This window comes from Suricata suricatta, chromosome 1, assembly GCF_006229205.1.
Source record: "Suricata suricatta isolate VVHF042 chromosome 1, meerkat_22Aug2017_6uvM2_HiC, whole genome shotgun sequence".
Taxonomy (NCBI): Eukaryota; Metazoa; Chordata; class Mammalia; order Carnivora; family Herpestidae; genus Suricata; species Suricata suricatta.
This window is the reverse complement of record NC_043700.1, coordinates 139,300,943-139,321,117: the sequence shown is the minus strand read 5'-3', so window position 1 is coordinate 139,321,117 and position 20,175 is coordinate 139,300,943. Positions and strand designations below refer to the sequence as shown.

The 20,175-nt window shown below is 36.8% G+C and overlaps 1 protein-coding gene across 1 annotated transcript in view; it reads left to right on the top strand.

The window, feature by feature from the left end:
• SLC4A4 (solute carrier family 4 member 4) overlaps positions 1 to 17,950 on the top strand; it is a 318,791-nt gene extending 300,841 nt beyond the window's left edge. The window contains exons 21-25 of the mRNA XM_029945109.1: positions 1,951 to 2,019; positions 4,532 to 4,705; positions 7,287 to 7,448; positions 13,869 to 13,948; positions 14,622 to 17,950. Of these exons, the coding sequence (XP_029800969.1) occupies positions 1,951 to 2,019; positions 4,532 to 4,705; positions 7,287 to 7,448; positions 13,869 to 13,948; positions 14,622 to 14,727 (591 nt within the window). The 3' untranslated portion in view covers positions 14,728 to 17,950. The remainder of the gene's footprint in view (positions 1 to 1,950; positions 2,020 to 4,531; positions 4,706 to 7,286; positions 7,449 to 13,868; positions 13,949 to 14,621) is intronic.
• Positions 17,951 to 20,175: the final 2,225 nt, after the last annotated feature.

Below are 20,175 nucleotides of genomic sequence, written 5' to 3'. Positions count from 1 at the left end.
AGAACTGTAATAGAGAAAATGTTTGGCTAAACTTAGGGAAGGGGTGGAGATAAGGCCCAATATCACCTTTGTGATTACTTTCTTTCAAGCCAGAAAAAACACTTCACCCAGATTAAAAAGTAACTACTGCAGGATTTCTAACTAGTTGCCCAACTATAGAAGAACTATACTTCTCTTTTCCCCTTCCACCTTTCTTTCCTTCCCAAGGAATTAGAAATGAGATAACAGGAAAGGAATCATCATAGATTAAAGGAAAATGGGAGTGCCCTTGCCTGCAAAAGACATTTTAAATGTTCAAAAGTGAGTTAAAGCTATGAAATGGTTTCTTTGTTAGTTATTTTTTGGTCAGTTCCTACAGAGGAATGGAAGTGTGCACATTCTGAAGGAAATAAGGCACATGTCAGACCTCAGTGCTTGAATGTGACGTGCTCACCTCTGTGTGGTGACTGTGGGGTACTACAGCGCACGTGGCTTCCCCACCACTGGGGCCGCTCCTCCCGCCCCTTCAGCATTCACTGTCATTTTTTTCTGAGTTCAAGATCAGATTAACCATGTTACAATTATTCATTTTTTCTAGAAGAATCATGTGATATTCTGTGCAAATAAATATATGTATTACATATAAATTTAATAATTTCTTATAGCTAGCCAATAACAATTGGAGATCGTCATTACATATTTTGAATATACTAATTTCCCAGTAGGGGTCAAAGAGTCTCATTTAATTTATTTGTTTGTTTGTTTGTTTATTTAATGTTTACTTGTTTTGAGAAAGAGAGAATGTATATGCATGGGGGAGGGGCAGAGAATCTTAAGCAGGCTCCATGCTCCCGGTGGAACCCATCACAGGGCTCTGTCTCAGGACCCGGAGATCATGACCTGAGCCAAAATCCAGAGCCGCTTAACTGACTAAGACACCCAGGTGCCCCAGATACAGACCTGGTTTAGGTAATTACAAGGAGAGCCTGATAGAAATGTGCTTCATTTAATACATATAATAGTTCTTTAAAAGTTACTCTGAAGTCATACTGTTTTCTGGCTACAATAGCCTCCTTTATGTAGAATTGGTAAGATTGGACTTAATTGATTGTGGTTTTTGAAAACTGAAATTACTTGAACTTCTTTTCAAAATCCAAGCTTGAGAACCTTTTATTGTTTAAATAGAGGACTTCCCAGAAACAGAATCATCCTTGTTTCCATGGTACTAAGGACGTTCAAAAGTTCAGTAATAGATAAAAATTAGGGAGGATGGCTTGGGAACATCCCATTATTAAAACACTTTGCATTATTATAAAAGACTCTTGCTAATGCATGCATTAAAATGTATTAATTCACTTCTTAAAGATGTGTATTACTACATGTGTGTAATGAATTGCTTCCGTATGCTCAATGCTCCTTTTAAGCAGTGTTCTCATTAGTTAGTCCTCTTAATATTCCTGAGAGAAAGAAAGGGGAAGCCGCTTGATGTTTGCCTAGTTGAGAGAGGCATTTACACACCAAGCCAATAGATCATTTGGCAAAAATTATTAAGGAAAAAATCAACAGACTGTTGGAAAGGAACTTAGTCTCAGGAACTAAGCAACCATCAGCCTCTCTTTCTACCTCATAGTCCATGCAAACATCTGGTTTACATAATCTTTCCTTTTAAGGGGAAAGGGAAACAAACATTTTTTCCCATTCAAAAAGTTATTTTTTGATGTCCCGCATCGTCGTTGTTTAAAAAAATGCAAACAGGATCAAATGAAATTTGAAAGTCTCCCTCCCTTTCTTTCTGGCACAGAGTTTAGAAGCTTATCAATGATGAGTAAAGCACACTGATCACAAGCCACTATGTTATTATGCCCTCCTATCTTTTGGTTTCAGATTTGGCTTTTATTTAAATTATCCTTCTTTGGTACTGTTTTTATTACTGTTGTTTTTGACCTCTTTCCAATTTTCTTTTCTTTCTAGTTTATTCCCATGCCTGTACTGTATGGTGTGTTCCTGTATATGGGGGTAGCATCCCTTAATGGTGTGCAGGTAAGTTTTCCATAGCAATCTAAGTATAGTTGTATTTTTTCTAGTAGTAAGAGTAGTCCAATAACAGATCTTTGAGGAAAAGTGCTACTCATTAACTGCTGAGTTTTTTTAAATGCATATATTTACAGAAAACAAACTGGTGGTAAGGGAGGTAGATGAGAAAGGCGATTACCAGTACACTTACCATGATGAGCACGGAGTAATGTACAGAACTGTTGAATCATTCACCAAGAATAACGACCCTTAAAGAAGGAATGAAAATGCATTTGTTTGCTACTGTCTCTGCCATAGAGCTGCTTTTTATTTCTGATTTAATTAGCAAAATTAATTTGTGTTAACAAATGCTATCATACGTACCCATTCTTGAAATAAGCTGTGAAAGGTCATTTCACTAGGAAAGTGAGCGACGACCTCGGGTCACCTTCCTGCCCTCCTTCTGTCCTTCCTCTTCTCCCCCCTTCATCTAACCCTTCCAGTGTGCTCCTTAAGATCCTATTTATCGCTTTGCCTGTAAACTGTACTAAGAACAGGCTGTTATTTGATTTACTTTTCACATGGTTGTGATCAATGATCAAAAGTTCTGAACCAATAAAAGAATAAAGTCAATGTGGTTTAGTGCTACTTTTGTCCAAAACTTCAGCTATCCACAATTTGGGTAAAACTGGCCCCTTAAAAAAAATCATTAGGGAGAACTTTGTAAGGGACTTTGTCTTTCAATTGAGGTTTAATTTAATTGGCACCAGGAAACTGGAAGTACTTCTGCTGTTTTCTGGCACCTAGTTAATTGTAGCCTTATTTAGCACTTACTAATGTTTTAATGGGAAAAGACTCCGTGTTCTGTGAACATCATAAGAATTCATTTAAACCCCTTCATAGTAGTCTTTGCTTTCATTTATTGAATTTAGATTAATTTGGTTTTAGAGTCAGATAGAGCTGGGGAGGTGGCCAGACCCCCAAAAGAAGACAAGGCTATTTTACTTTCCCTTCTTTAGGTCCCATTTGGATATTTGTCGTAAAATACAAGATAGGTTCTTCATAGATTGGACTAGATGAATGTGAATGGAGGTTTACTTGTGCCTATGAAACTTGGGCCAAGTACAAATATACAAAAAATACTTTATTTTTACCTGACATTGTAAATATTCTTTTTTTCCCCCTCAATGGAAAAATAAAAAACTAATAATGGCTGCCAAACTAATAGTGCTTTTTTCTTTTCTTTACTTTGTTTTTGTTTTTGCCTTAAATATGTCAGTCTAGATCAGAAGTTTGACTTTATGTTTTTAACTGATGATTGGAACTCATTACATGTTTATTAAATTAAACAGAGGCCAAAAAAAAATCAAGAATTTCCTAGTGATGGGGAAAAATCCTTTGCTAAAGGAACAGCTAGTGGATTTCTTAAATTCAGCATTGCTGTTGCCTTGATTGCCTTTTAGCTTTACTTTTCTCTGGATTCTCCCTCTTTTAGACCTTTTGGCAAGATTTGATTTAGCAAGAAATTTTGTAAGACAGTCTTTATAAACAGCAAGGCCCCCTCCAATCAAAAGTAGGCCTGGATAGAGAAAGAAAGTTTGTCTCATAGGAAATAGCTTCTGAGAAGCTGTGCTATCACAGTCTCCTTTACTTGTACACTTCTCCCTTTCCACCAGAAAGAAAGCAGAAATATTATTGCAGAGTCTTATTACATCATAATTCAATTCAGCAGCTATTTACTGAGTATCTTTTATTTGAAAGATCCTATGGTAGGTATTGAAATATCATCCTTCTCATCACTGCCAACGTAAACGCAGCAGTTAATCTTTGAGACACAGTGCCTGGCACAAAGATACTCAGCAGTCAGTTTAGCCACTGTGGTAGCCTCTCCTATATTCAAATATCTGGTTGTTGATACTCTGAAACTCACTAAAGAAGTCACATGACTTTTCTTTGAAAAGAAAGGGTAATGAATTGCTGCCTGGTATTAAGTTATGCCATAGATAAATAGTGTGGAATTTATGAAAATACCAATGCATTCCCATTTTCAAGTAGGATGCTTCCTTTCTATCTTTGAAACATCCCTGAAGTGCATAACATGTAGAGTAGCATCCTCTCTTCTTTCAGGTAAGGTGACTGAGGCAGAGTAAGATACATGAGTTAGATGTCTCCCTTCAGCACGTCGTGACGAAATTAGTCACAAGATTCTCTCTCCCGAGACTCAGATAGTAAAAATAGAAAGGAAGAGATGAGCATCTAGAATTTATATTTGGCTTTGTGACTTTATTCTTTACTGGCCACTTTATCTCATATATCTGCAGAACATTCCTGCAAAGTAATAAGAATCAGAAGACTCCTATTATGTCTCACTGTGCTGGACTAAATTTGTGGACTCCTTGACCAATGTCCTCTGAAACGGACACTGCTTGCCCAAATTATAGTATACAAATCACTAATCATTAGTTAGGCATTGTGGAAAGGAGCCTGTATATCAGCTCTGCAAGTAATACAATCGTGCACGCTCTTCTTTCCTTCCCAGTTCATGGATCGCCTGAAGCTGCTTCTGATGCCCCTGAAGCATCAGCCAGACTTTATCTACCTGCGCCACGTCCCCCTACGCAGAGTGCACCTGTTCACTTTCCTGCAGGTGTTATGTCTAGCCCTGCTCTGGATCCTCAAATCCACGGTGGCTGCTATCATTTTTCCAGTCATGGTAGGGGTTCCTTTCATTGAACCTACTCATCAAGTCATACCAATATGATTTGTTATTGTAACTTAGAAGACATAGATGACTTTTCTGTGTGGTTCTACTTTTTTCCGGCTTTGACCAAATAACTTTGATTTGATCTGTTATAATTTAAGGTTCCTGTGTCTGTGGTCATCTACACTGGACTGCAGTGTCAGACTCAGCTGAGTTCAGATACTAGCATTGGTTTCCACTGATCAGGAGCCTTCATAAGCTGCCATTAACTTGTTCGTAAAATGGGCATGGCATTAGTGTTGTTATTCTGGGCATCACTAATAAATGTCAAGTATATAGCATAATGGCTGACATTAGGTAGACATCAGTGCACATGAGATATTTTAAAAACATTGTATAATAGAATCAGTCTAAATAACAAAGCATGACACATTTCAGTCTAAATAATAAGAAAACAAGTTTGGCAGCTTCTGACAGGTCATCCAATGACCTGGAAGAAATGGAGTGAGAAGTGTAGTTTTTGAAGTGCTCAATACTTGCCATATGGTGAGACGCAAGGTAAGTTAGCTAACCTTGCACTTAGAATTACAAGTGAAAGAAGTAGAAAAGGGAAATGCTAAGTCTATTTTTGGTTTTATCACTAAATTTTATACTTTACCGTAACTTTCCATTTCTTGTAAGAAAATGTACACGTGTACACTTGAAACAAGTCACCAAGCCAGCCACTCAGTCTGCTTTATCTCCCCCACAGAATTTTCATACACAGACTATATTTTATTTTTTATAAAAATTATCTTACTCTTATCCAGGATTATTATTTCACCCTTTTTAAAATGTTATTTATTTATTTTGAGTGAGAGAGAGACAATGTGCATGGAAGGGGCAGAGAGAGGGAGAGAGAGAGAATCCCAAGCAGGCTCCGCAGTGTCAGTCAGAGCCCTCCAGCTCAAACCCGTGAACTGTAAGATCATGACCTGAGCCAAAATCAGGAGTTGGACACTTAACCGACTAAGCCACCCTGGAGCCCCTAATTTATCTTATGTGTATTTGTTGTTTATAAATTTTTGTTTCTCCAAGGAAAAAAAAAGGAAGGAAGCAGAAAAAAACTGATATAAAATACTAGTGATATTTGTCATGTTTTTTTCCTTGATGATCCCTTACACCCCTGTTTCCCCCCTTAAACTCTGTTAACTTACTGAAAAACACGAGTGTAAGGAATTACTCCCTTTGGCTATTGGTATAATCTATGTATTAGTTTTGCTATAGGCAGGAAAAACAAAGTTAGGCCTGGATAAATTGAAAATGGGCCATAAATCATCTATTGCTTATGCTATAAATAATAATAATAATAAATGTATTATCTGTATAAAGTATTTTTTATCTTTCCAGAGCTTTTGTTTGATCACAAACCAATATTATAATATTAGTAGGACAGATGTTGTTAATTTTTCTTGAAGATGAAAAAATGAACATACAGAGAGCATGATGTGGATAAACCCAAATTGTTTAATTGGAGACAGTCATGACTTTTATATCCTAGTGCATACTAATTTTATTTTGAGCAAAGGCATCTTTAAGGTACTTTTAGAAGTTACTCTTCAAGGGTAACTCATAGAATCAAAGATATGTACTTTAAGAATACTGATTTTAGAGGTAGACAGCTGGGGGCCCTTTGTATTTTTTTTTTTCTTACCTGGCTTTGTGATCTTGGATGACATACTTAATGTCTCTAAGCCTCAGTTTCCTCACTTGTAAGATAGAGATCACAATATCTACTTTTTGAGTTTGTGGTAGGAATAAATGAGAAAATACTGCCTAAGAGTTTAGCACAACATCTGTCACACAGTAAGTTTTCAGGTCATGGTAGTGATTGAAGTTGCCCAGTAGATTAAATGGTCTGTGGATACTCAAATACTGTCTCATTATTAGTACTTTGAAGATGTTTTAGTTTACTGTATGTTGTACAGATTTTCTTGATTTTCAAAAACCTAATGTTTTAATTTTGAATAATTGGAAATTATATTCAGACTCTTTTTTCCCTTTAAAGTCTCAGCCATTTTGTTAAAAATCTGACATGGAAGAAAATGGTTTAAAAATAACCCTTTCATGTTGAAATCCTAAGTGAATGTAATCACAGATTTCAGTGAACAAAGTGAGTTTTATTTAATAGGTTTTTTTGTACAATTTTTAATGTTTATTTTTGAGAGAGAGAGAGAGTACAAGTGAGGGAGGGGTAGAGAGAGAGAGAGGGAGACACAGAATCCAAAGCAGGCTCCAGGCTCTAAGCTGTCAGCACAGAGCCTGATGCAGGGCTGGAACCCATAAGCCACAAGATCATGCCTTGACCTGAAATCAGATGTTTAATAGACTGAGCCACTGAGGCACCCTAGCTTAATACTTTTATGATCCAATTTTCCCCATAAAGAAAATGTTTACAGTCCACTTAGTATAAATCCATATAAGCAAGATGAGTTCTATCATATTCTAGCCTCTACAAGATGAGTTTCTACTGCCTTTGATAGAGTAGTATCAATACTCACTATGACTTTATGTGACATTGTTTCTTTTGTACTTTCTATATTTGTCCTTGAAGATCTTGGCACTTGTAGCTGTCAGAAAAGGCATGGACTACCTCTTCTCCCAACATGACCTCAGCTTCCTCGATGATGTCATTCCAGAAAAGGACAAGAAAAAGAAGGAAGATGAGAAGAAAAAGAAAAAGAAGAAAGGAAGTCTGGACAGTGACAATGATGATGTAAGGTTTTCAAAAATTCCAAAGTAAAGCTAAAGAAATAAATGTGAAACATATACATATGTTATATAAAGTATAATGTGTGTGTGTGTGTGTGTGTGTGTGTGTGTGTGTGTGTGTGTATACACACTCGATGTGAGATTTATGACTGAATTAGAAGAATGTTTACCTGGCTGTTACATGCCAGTCTTCCTTTGCCATTTATTTTCTTTCTTTAGTTTTTTAATATTTTCTGAAGTCTTTCTAAAGCCATTAATATACTAATAGCAATAAAATGACTTCCCCCGCCAAAACCCACCATATCTAAAGATCTCCAATCTCCCATTTCAAAGATAAAAAGAAAATTTATTTCATAATGCTGTAAAATGTATTTGGATTGCTAATGATAATCCAGGATTTAAATTTGAGATAATAACTACATTGTATGTAATTTTAAGCCTAATGTGGACAAACACCTGTGACCTCACCTCCCGTGATCTGTGTACCCATTTGAGTAGGCTCTCGGCCTAAGTCCTCTATGGTTGTACTTAACCTCACACTGGACTTTGACATGATTTAGGATTATTTCTGTTACCCTTCAAAGAAAAGGAAAGGGTCTTGGAGCCTAGGGTCTTTTTACAGAATTGTAGTTGTCGGTTTTGTAGTCCAAATGATCCTCCTGCAACTGAGTGATTAAGGTTAGAGATATGAAATCATTGCCCACTCTTTTATCTTTAGGAGACCATTTCATGAGTGCTGCAGTAGGGGGTCTGTAATCAGTGCTAGGAGAATAGCTGGGATTCTCTCACACACACTTGCACGCACATGCACGCGCGTGCTTACGCATGCGCACACACACACACACACACACACACACACACACACACACAGTTTGTCCCAGTAGCCTGGGACAAAGGACGGCCAAAGTGACATTTTCTGTGTGAAGATTGGTTCTGGATTTTACACAATGGAGTATCCCCATTCTAACTGGATACCTGGTATATAATTCTAAAGTGGGAGTATGGTTAAGTTTTGCTGCCTGCTCTGTACTTGATCATTTTGATTGATCGTACATACTTGTCCTTACCTGCCATCACAGCCTCTTATAGTGGATGCTTTTATTTTTATTTCACAGGAGAAAATTTAGACTGAGAAATGTTAGGTCATTTTTCTGAGTGCACAAAGCCATGGTAGCAAAGCCAAAACTCTGATCTGGGCCTGTCTGGTTATTTCCAGCTGGTCAGGCTGTCTGATTGTATTTTTTGTAGAGAATTTAGAAATAGTACAGTGAAGGAAGGCAACAGACAAAATTGGATTTCAGATAAATTGATCCAATTTTAAAAAAGGTTAAATATGTGAGGCACATTTAGCTAAAGAGAGAGAGTCCAAGGGAAGTTTTGTGACTGTCATCATCCATCTTCAGTGAGCACAGGTGTATAGATTTTCTGTTTCCAGTGATGACAGAGAAAGAGAATGTGTTTAAATTGCAGTATAGATTAGGGTGCAGTGTTGAAAAGAATGGTTAAAAAATGTTTACACATTCAATAGAAATCAAAATTTGAAATCAATTTCTAGATCACTCAAGACAAAAAAAGGGAACACCTGAAATACTGGCATAATTAAAGTAATAGTTCATCTTGAATTTTTAAAATAAGTATGTCAGTTTATGTACATTGGCACCAAACTTAAAATTTATTACATATAACTAATATAGGAAATAATATTATAGAATACTCATCTCTAATAGTTTTTAAGAAAAAAATAAACTATCAATTTTTGGGGTGTTTTAAATTTATGCTGTTTGGTGTCAAAGTTGGATCAAATGAGCTCTAGAGAAGTTCTTCTAATTCTTTGATTCAATTTTCAACAGATCATATTTTATTTAAACAATGCTCTTCTTTTATTAATGATATTTACTATTTCCAGCTCTGTATTTCCAACAGATTCCTTGAAGATAATGTGTGATACTTGTTTCTTTCCTTTTCCTCTTTCTCTTCTTCCCCCAGCCCTCACCAAAAAACAACAAGCTTATGTATTTGTCTTAGTGAACTCAACCAGGCAATTTAGAGCATATGTGTGTAATAAGTTCTGTATGTTGAGCTTATTATTTAGCGGATCTGTATCTGGAAGGTGGCTCTCCTCATGTCCACCTGGTAATCATGGGTCCTGGGATCCATGGATATGGAGAGCCACAGAGGGGCATGGGGGTTATAGCACTTTTGTGAGCAGAAGTAGTGAAAATTATGGCTTGCCAATATTTTGAGCCACTCCATCAATTTTGGATCTGCCTGGTAGGCTATGATTAAGGGTTGGCTTCCAATCTATTCATCCATAAATGCTATTATTTGGGGAAATGTTTGAAATACTGTGATTAAAACTTGTTCTTCTTGACATTCTTATAAAAGTACGTGCATGTGACATTCCCATTTTTTTGGTCAATTTAAATGCAATATCGTAGTCCCTTAAAATCATATTGTAGCATCTTACCCTCTTTAGGTTCCCCTCAATGGAATGTATGTAGTAGTCTGTATGTTAAGGTTTATTTTTTTCTTTATTTTCTTTGATCTCTACTTTTTTTCTCTCCCATCTTTCTATTAAGGCCATCTCTTTTGTACTTTCAGTTAAGGAATGGAGTTTATCTTTTCAATCTAAACATAGACTTGGATTCAATATAATGAACTCTTAAAAAAAAAAGTAAGGTGGTAATCCTGTCAAAATCGATATAGTTTTGGCTTAGGTGATCTGTTTTTGTTTGTTTGTTTGTTTTAACATTTGTTCATTTTTGAGAGACAGAGCACAAGTGAGGGAAGGACAGAGAAAGGAAGACACAGAATCCAAAACAGGCTCCAGACTCTGAACTGTCAGCACAGAGCCCTGTACTGGGTTCGAACCCACAAACCACGAGATAGATCATGACCTGAGCCAGTCAGACACTTAACTGACTGAGCCCCCCAGGTATCCCCTGGTGACCTGTTCTTTTAAACAGCCTTAGGAATAGCTGCCTGGTACCTTCCTTTTGATTTTTATTTTCTGATGTTTTGCTAAGCTTTCAAATATATTTTATATAAGCAAATGGAAATGAACCTTTAACTATAAAATAGTTTTGATAGAGTATTAAATTAAGAGGGGAGGTTTATTTTCAACTGTACATACAGGGCTCCTTGATCATGAATGTTAGTTTTCTACCTGTCTTGGAAGGAAAGATGAGTCCTCATTTTCTTGGACGTGGAATCAGAAAGCACAAATGAAACAAGAATTTTAAGACCATGTTATAGTCGAAGTTTCCTAGATTTAATACCTCACATTGAGATTATTTACTTTATACATACAACAAACCCGTAAATATTTGCTGATTGAGAATCCAGCTTATGAAAGCTTTATACTTGTTTTAATTTGTAGTGATCTCTATTTGGTGTGGTTCTAGTTTTAATTAACTTAACTCCATTGACTCAGAGTAGAGGAAAACAAATGTGAGAAAGATTGTGTAGAATTTGAAAAGTTTGCAAGTAAAAATCATCATATCAAACTCTTTTCTCCTTCGACAATGTAAATGATAATATGATAGATTTGGCCAGTACTGGGAGTATAATAAAAACTTTCTAAAACCTGTTATAAATTTCTTTCACAGTCTGACTGCCCATACTCAGAAAAAGTTCCAAGTATTAAAATTCCAATGGACATCATGGAACAGCAACCTTTCCTAAGTGATAGCAAACCTTCCGACAGTGAGTAGAACTAACCTCTTGCATGACTGCTCAAATATGATTTGCACTTGCAGAGAAGAATCTTTCAAAATATCATTTACATTAATTTCCCCCTTTATTTTCTCCCTATTTTTCTATTTGAAGATTTACACTTCATTATTATAAAACTCCATTTTTTTTACATTCCTCTAGGTTCATTCTTCTTTCTTTTATCCATAACCTTTTAAGTTTTTGTTGAGTAGTTTTTTCTCTGACCCAAGTTCTCACCAGTTTCCTTCAGTTGCTAAACTAGTAATTATGTTTTTAATTGATTTATTTTTTTTTCTGCTGATATTTAGAATTGCAGCTTATAGTACTACATCACTGTCTGTTACTGTTTGTCTTCCTTAGGCTTTATTTAGCCAATGACCAAATGGGCTCAAGAGAGAAATTGCATCATGGATCTCTTAATGATCAGCAAATCAATTGTAATATTTGGAATAATTGTTATTTTCAATTTAACTAGCAATCATAAAATATTAATACAACTTTTTAGGTATTACTTACATCGTACATATTCTTCCTCATTTCTTTCCTCCTTTCCTGCTATTTCAAAAACACCTTTTTAAGTGGACTGGTCTTTTCTGGGGTAATAGCCTGGTGATGAAGTGTAATGGTTTCTGACATACCATCTTTTCTTTGGTAACTGAGCTAACAGGCCACTTTGAAAAGGGGAAAACCTCCCAAGTGACACTAGTGAATATCTCAAGCTTTTCCAATATCAAGTAGCAATTGCTTCCAAACTACTTTCATTTTGGGTTCTCATTTGAAGAAAATGTATTCTTTTAGCTCCAAAGGCACTTCAAAATCTACTGATCTGTTAAGGGAAAAAAGACAGCTGAGACACTTTTATTTCTATTTGATGATGCCACTTCTGCTTCAGTAAGAGGTTACCAAGAAGAGTTTGAAATGAATGACTATTTATGAAAAATAGATACGTTAGTTTTCTATCACTATATAACAAATTACGACAACATTTAGCAGCTTAAAACAACAACTATATATTTTCTTATGTAGTTCCAGACATTCAGGAATTTACGAGCAAATGATGTAGGTGGTTCTGTCTCTAGCAACTCATGAGACAGCAGACAAGCCTTTGGCTGGGGCTAAGCTTGAAGACAATGGGAACTGGGATCTGCTTCCAAGTTCATGCACAAGGCCTTTGGCGGGAGGCTTCAGTTCCCTGGCCCAGGGTACCTCCATAGGGATGCCCGTAATCTAGTGTCCCCTACGGCCAGGAGAACAGAGCGAGAAACCAAGCCAGAAATGGCAGTCTTTTATTTTAATTTTTTATAGTTTATTGTCAAGTTGGTTTCCAAATAACACCCAGTGCTCATCCCAAGTGCCCTCCTCCATGCCCGTCATCCCCCTCCCCCTCTTTCACTCTCCCATCAGCCCTCAGTTTGTTCTCAGTATTCAAGAGTCTCTCATGGTTTGCCTCCCACCTTCTCCCCAACTATTTTTCCCCCTTCCACTTCCCCATGGTCCTCTGTTAGGTTTCTCCTGTTCCACTTAGAGTGAAAACATATGGTATCTGTTTTTCTTGGCCTGACTTTATTTCACTTAGCATGACACCCTCAAGTTCCATCCATGTTGCTATGAATGGCCAGATTTCAACAGCAGTCTTTTTAAACTGAATCTCAGAAGTGACATGCCATCACTTCTGCCATGTTCTAAGGGTCACACACAAGCCAGCCCTGGTACAACATGGCAAGGAATTACGCAAGGACATGAATGGGCATGGGAGGCACCCGGAGTGCTGGGGGCCATTTCAGAGGCTGAATGCCACACTGGGTTTAAAGAACAGTTAAAGCAGTCTCAGCTTTGATGTCCAGTCTGTAACTTATAACGTGTAACTGAGGCTAATTTCTTCTCAGTCCCATTAATAGGATTTAGTTAATATTTCTTTTTTGAATTCAAGCTCCTCAAGCTATATTCTGGCTTCATTTTTCATGTCATTAATGCGAGAGCATTAAGAGCAAAACAAAACTGTAGATGTCTAGGACACAGCACGCATGTCTTCTGTTGGCACCATGACCTGGGATAGCCCTTCTAAGTACGGTTTAAAGACTGCTTCAAAAATTAAAAAGCACCACCAGCTAGAATTTGAGGCTCAGGGAGAAAGTTATATGGCAAAATGGTTCTTTTAGTGCTAGTTGTCATTCTCTCAAAAATCCATTTGAAGGGTACTTGGAGAATTGATATGATATTAGAAATGTACTTAAGCAAAATATCTTTGACCATTCTAACTGAAATCTTTTCTAATGTCATATTTGTCTTTTATATCTCATGAAAGAACAAAATTGATAGTAGAGGTGCAGGATAAGTAAGTTCCTCAAAATCTTCTCCCCTCCACGAATAACAGCAGGGCAAAACTGTGGATTTTGTCCTGGAAATCCAAGGACAAGCATTAAGACATGTGGTAGATCCTCTAAAAATGACTGGCCTCCTGCCCTCTCACCTACAAGAACAACCGCAGCCCATCCCACTGTGCTCACACAGAGGAAATGAAACTAAAGGATTTTTATCTCCATCGCATTACTTAGATTCTTAGGTCAATACAGTGTCTATTGAAATTGTTTAAGTTTCCTTTCTCTTTCCCATTGTAATGCATCAATTTTTATGACAGTTTTAATTTTTACTCTAATTTTATATGTTCCCGAAGCCTACTGTTTATGATTTAAAAAAATTTTTTTTCTAGGAGAAAGATCACCAACATTCCTTGAACGCCACACATCATGCTGATAAAATTCCTTTCCTTCAGTCACTCGGTATGCCAAGGTAAAGGACAACTTGGTATTTTACATTGTTCTGTGGGTTGATCACAGAAATGTGGCCCGTGGTGGATTATTGGCAGAACACCTTGTTTCCCGTCCTGTCCACAGGTTATCTCAAATCAATTACCCAACCCCCACACCTCTCCCCAGCTTTTCTGTAGAAAGCGTTACGGAGTAATGGACCTTTGATTATCCTTAAGGTAAAGCCCAGGACTCGCCATTCACCTTTATCGCTTCCCCACCATCTCTGATTGAAGGGATAACTGAACTTTGCTGGCAGCTCTCCCGCAGTTTTCTTCCCTAATCTTTACATGGCTCCAGAGATCTCAGACCTCCGTGACTTTTCCCAAGAGCAAAAAATCCCTGAATGTTTTCTTCGTGTAGGTCTGTTCATCCTTTTAAGTTCTCACAGTATCACCCACCCGGCCATCCTCCTTCTTGATTTTTGTGTTGTTTTGAAGTATGAAGGTTTTAAGACATTTTACTTGAGTTTCTTGACTCTTCTGGTACCTTCCTCCCATTTAAGAATATTTGTTTTTATTATAGGAAGAGCAGATGAGTATTTTTAAAGAGAACAAAGGACACAGTCAACTTCTGCACAGTGCAGAAGTGTATTTGACAAGTGATTAAAAAAATCCAGTTTACTTACTATTTCCTTTCTTTTCTCTTTTCTCTAGTCCTCCTAGAACTCCAGGAAAAGTTGTGCCTCAACTTAGGATAGAACTTGAGCCTGAAGATAATGATTATTTCTGGAGGAGCAAGGGAACAGAAACTACGTTGTAACCTGTTCGTCTTTCTTTAAAACTGACAGTTTTTGTTGTTAATGTTCTGGGGTTTTGTCCAATTGTTTATTTTTTAATTTTTGTTTTGTTTTGGTTTTTGGTCATTGGCCAAATAATACAGTGCTCACTCTGCTTCTCTCTTGCATAGGTAAAATCAAGACCATACTGCACTGTTCCTTAAAAACATCTGAAGAACCCCCTTTCTTTTCAGACTTTCCGATGCGTCCTCTGACAACCAAATTCCTCTGTCACTCAAGACACGCACAGACCCTGTCCTTTTCCTTTATTAAGCAGAAGGCAAAAGTATTAGGGATTTTGTCACACCTTTTATTAACATATTGAAGGAACTTACAACTTTGCTTTAGAGCTGTGCTTACTGGCTTGTCTGTCTGCCTGGTAGAATAAACCTTGACCTACAGGCAGAGGCTCTTCTTGCTTCTAGAGCTTTCCAGGACTGGAAAATGTGCCGCGATGCGAACTTGCTCTTGCTTGTAAGCCCTAATCTTAGAGTTATCAAAAGGAGAAAAACTAAAGGTACTTTACTCCCCTGTAGAGAAACTGTTGCCATCATTGTAGCAAGTGCTGGAATATCCCTTTTTCCTATGCAACTTTTTTTACCCTTTAATGAACTTATCTGTTGAGTACATTGAAGAATATTTTTCTTCGTAGATTTTGTTGTTTAAATTATGGGGCCTAACCTGCAACTTATTTTTTGTCAACTTTTTAAACTTTTTTTTAATTACTGTAAAGAAAATGAATTTTTTCCTGCAGCAGGAAACCTAGTTTTGAGTAGTTCTACCTCTTATTTGTAGCTGCCAGGCTTTCTGTAAAAATTGTATTGTATATAATGTGATTTTTACACACACATACACATACACACACAGATACACAGTCTCTAAGGTAAGCCAGAGGGCTGGATCAGATTAAAATCACCATGTTTCTAAGCATCCATTTTTCCCTTTCTTTAAGAGTAATTTACTGTTCTATGAAGAGATTGGGGGAGAAGGGAGAAACTCCTATGTAATGGGAATAACTGATGTTTTGATCATAGGAATATCCAGGCATAGATGCTGATTGTATTACCATGTCAATTTCCTATGCAGTATTGTTAGACTTTCTTTTTCATTTTGAAATATTTGTGTGTTTGTGTACATACTCTGTGTGTGGCTGGTGCACATATGTGCAGAGTTAGAGAGAGACAGAGTGAAGGTATGCAGTGGTCAGTTATCTGGCCCCTGGTGTCAGTTTTCAGAAAACCCAAATTACAGATGAAAAACCCATCAGAAGTCTAAGAGATTTACCATTATGCAAACAAGGCTAAATATATCTTATTCCCCAGATGCCTTCACTGATCCAAGAGCTCATATTTACAGTACAAAATCCATAGGAATATTAATAGACCATTGACATATCTGTAGTGTTTATAGGAATGCAGATAGATCTGCAGAGGTATATATATATATATATATATATATATACACACACACCATACTGAAAATTAGAAAAAAGAAAATTGGGTCTTTAGTAACCAAATTTGGCATGTTATTTAAGTGTAATCTTTTCAATAGATTGCATTATGTGTTGTGAATGAGCATCAAAAATAACACTTTAAGTATTGAATTCATAATTTTTAATTTATATAACCATATTTGTGATATACCCTAACTGAAGCAGGTTGCTGGAGGACTACCAGATGCAGGACGAAACCATTTACTTGGCTTCAAAATATGCACATAGTGACTCCCACTCATTCTTGTATTAATTATAAGAATCTTACTATCCTGAATTAGCTGTTACTTTTATAGTTTCTGATAACCTTAAAACTTTACATTTTATACAAATTAGACATAAATGACCTGCAATTTGTTTTCATTGAAATAAAAGCAGCAAATTACATGTTGTTAAAATCTTACACGCCAAAGTTTGGCATCACATTTGTATTCTGAGCTATCCTTAAAATGATTATACTACCTAGTTTTTCATTACTCTAGTATAAAACTATATAAGAAAATTTTCTTTTTTTCTTTACCAAGGGAAGCATCAAAAAAGTGTTGAAGAGCCATGCATAACAAGTTCAGTCTAACCTATGATCTTGTTAAAGACATTTTTATTCACTTTCATAAAGGCCCTAGATGTAAAACTTTGTCTTTCTGATCATGAATCAAGTATTTCAAGATCTGTGCCTTTCTCCATCTCTTTCAAAGAACTCCTGAAGCAACTTAACTCAGTATTTCAGCCTTTGAGTAGATCTAAAAGCTATCTGCACATCCACTTATGATCCATATTCTGTGGCAAAAGGTTGAAATTCATGATGTGAATGCAGAATAGTACCTTCTGTCTGCTAGAAGTAACAGTTAATAGCAAGCCTTTGCAATAACCGGGAGCCCAGGGAAACTTTTTAAAAATCATTAGCTTCAGAGGAACAAAAGTAGTTACCAAACAAGCAGATGAAACCTGAGGTCCATACAGAGCCACCAGATCATCTGCATTTTAACTGAATTTACTCGTTGTCTGAGAGCTAACCAGATTTGGGGGTGGGGTTGTTTCTGTGTAAACTGGACACACAGAATACAGTACAATGGTACATTTTTCAAAAGTGTCATTCCCCGGTGTGAATACAGAGACATGAAACACTCAGGTTGTTAGGACCCCAAGACTAAGTGTGCACTCCGAAGATGTCAGGCACAAGTCCTGTGGTTGTACAGACTTACTGTTGAAGAGATCACTAGGCCAAGAGCTGGCCTTATCAAAGGAGTATAAAGGCCTCTGGTTTCGCATTTGAAAGAAAATCTCTTGGAGACACTGTTTTCCTTGATAAGGATCACTCTTCTGTGTGAGACTAGGACTTAGAATCCTAACTATTTTCTGTGCCATAGGCAGTCATGATCCTGCCTCTTCTTCTAGTCATACAGTGGAGTGGAGTGGAGGGTGGGAGAGGAGGCTTAAAGATGTGCAAAAACAAAAGCAAAACCCTTCTAAGAAGCCCCCACCTCAAGAAATGGGAGACGGGGAGAAGTGATTATCTGCCATCAGGAAGTCAGTTTGTGTGTGTTTTGCACACGCACCAACACACACAGAGTAAACCTTTAATCAGCTATATATTGCTGTATAATATAGAGAACAATTGTCTTCCGAGTTTTGGGTTCTATTTTTGGTTTTAAACTGTGTTAAAGTACTTGAAATGTATTGACTGCTGACTATCCTTTAAAAACAAAATGAAACCATTTGAGTTGTATTACAGAGGTTGACATTGTTCAGGGATGGGACAAAGCTTCCTTCAAATCTTTTCATACCACTTAATGATTTTGGTGCAGGAATTTGAGATTTTCTTATTTATTCCATGGTATTTCACATCTACTCTTCACAGCGTGAGCATAAAGCCCAGTGGCACCAAGTGACTGAATATAATCAAATGATATTTTATAGCACTTGACTGGCTGAAGGGCCTTGGGAGTTTTCAGAGGATGATTTCATTGAGCTTCGCTGCCGCCTGAAATAAAAAAGTTTTATGATACATGCTAGCCAGTCAAGTTGTGTTTAGACCTGAAATTTGGATATGGCCTATTTCTTAGCTCATTTCTCCGTGCTCTATGGGTACATACAAAAATCCTGAATTGTGTTTCCCAGGCAGATAATTGCAGCTCAGGGCTAGAGTCATCCAGTGAAAGTTTTAGAGCCAGAAGTTATCTTTGTCCCAGTCCTACAATGTGAAAAGAGTGAGGAGTTGCCTCTTTTTGAGCCATTTTCATGGCTGGTACATATCTGTACACCTTACTTTTCAGAATCAATACGCACTTTCAGATATCCTTATTTTTATTCTCTTAAGTCTTTATTAACTTTGGAGAAATGATGCATCTTTTTATTTTAAATGAAGTAGATCAACATGGTGGAACAAATGATAAAGAACAGAAAACATTTCAATATATTACTAATAATTTTTTCCAATATAAAACCTAAAATTCCTATAACATTATAGTATTTTACAGTTTTATGAAGCTTTCTATTGTGACTTTTATGGAATTAAGAGATGAAGAAGATGAGATATTTTAGCATTTATATTTTTCAAAATTAAATGTATACTTAAAATAAAGTAACTTTATGCATTTATGAGTGTCGTGTGCTTCTGTTCAACTCTTCAAATAATTATGAAGTGCCTGTTATTTTACTGTTCGGGTGTTACAGGGAAAGAAAGTTGATTAGTTAGAGTCCTTGACCTCATATGGCTTTTTATCACTCCAGGCAGGATGATAAAATAATTGTCCAAATTAGATAGAATAAGAGATTGTAAGAGTTATCTATTCAAGTATTAATGAAGTAATACACAGAGGTTCAAAGAAAAATAATATGTCCAACTAAGAGCAATGGAATGGTTTATTGAAAACGTTATATTGTTATTCTTCTTTTATAAAGTTAGTGAGATATAAAATGCCATTTTTTGAATCCAGGATGATGTATATAGTTGATTCTCAAAGGAAAAATAAACTGCTAAGCCTAACCATTTATTAAAAAATAATTACTCAGGGGCGCCTGGGTGGCTCAGTCAGTTAAGCGTCCGACTTCGGCTCAGGTCATGATCTCACGGTTTGTGGGTTTGAGCCCCATGTCGGGCTCTGTGCTGACAGCTAGCCCAGAGCCTGGAGCCTACCTTCAGATCCTGTGACTTCTTCTCTGACCCTCCCCTGCTCACGCTGCCTCTCTAAAAGAAATAAAAATATTTTTTAAAAAGTTTTAATAATAATTATTCAAATGAACATAATCTTGGAATGGTACTCCTCAGAAGGCACATGACACCTACTTCCTCCTGCTGGGCCTATCCAGGCTTCCCTGTATTATTTACAATTCTCCAGGAAACTTTGGTTCTGCCTGAAGTTATCATCAGAGAATGATGGTTGGTGGATTGAGGGGGGAGGCAGCAAACAGAGGGGATGAGAAAGAACCATTGATCACAGTAAAAAAAAAAAAAGTACATTTTAAAAAAAGGTAATGAGACACAGACTATAATAATCTTTCAATATAGAAGCTTAATATAGAGGCAAGATCTCTGAGCATCTGGATGGTGGTAGTGGTGATGAAAATGGTGTTTGGATTTCATCACTGAGCTGAAAGAAGCAACAGAAGGCATTACACTTAGAATAGGTAATAATATGGGTGAATCGGATTAGTTCTTCAATGTACCACAGAGAATTTTAAATATTGTTATGTGTAACAATAACTGAGTCACAAAATTAAGATCAAATGGTATGTTACGCAAAAAACTATAGGCACTTGAGCACCTCTGCATTATGGTCCCTCATGTACCTTAGAACAGGGGAGGAAAAGTGCAGAAGCCTCTGGACCACCAAGCCGTGTGTCTCAAGGTCTAGGCTCCACAGCTTGAACACCATAATTTTGAGATGAGCTCAAATCCTCCCACAGAATCTATTTCCACTTATTTTATTCACAATGCTTG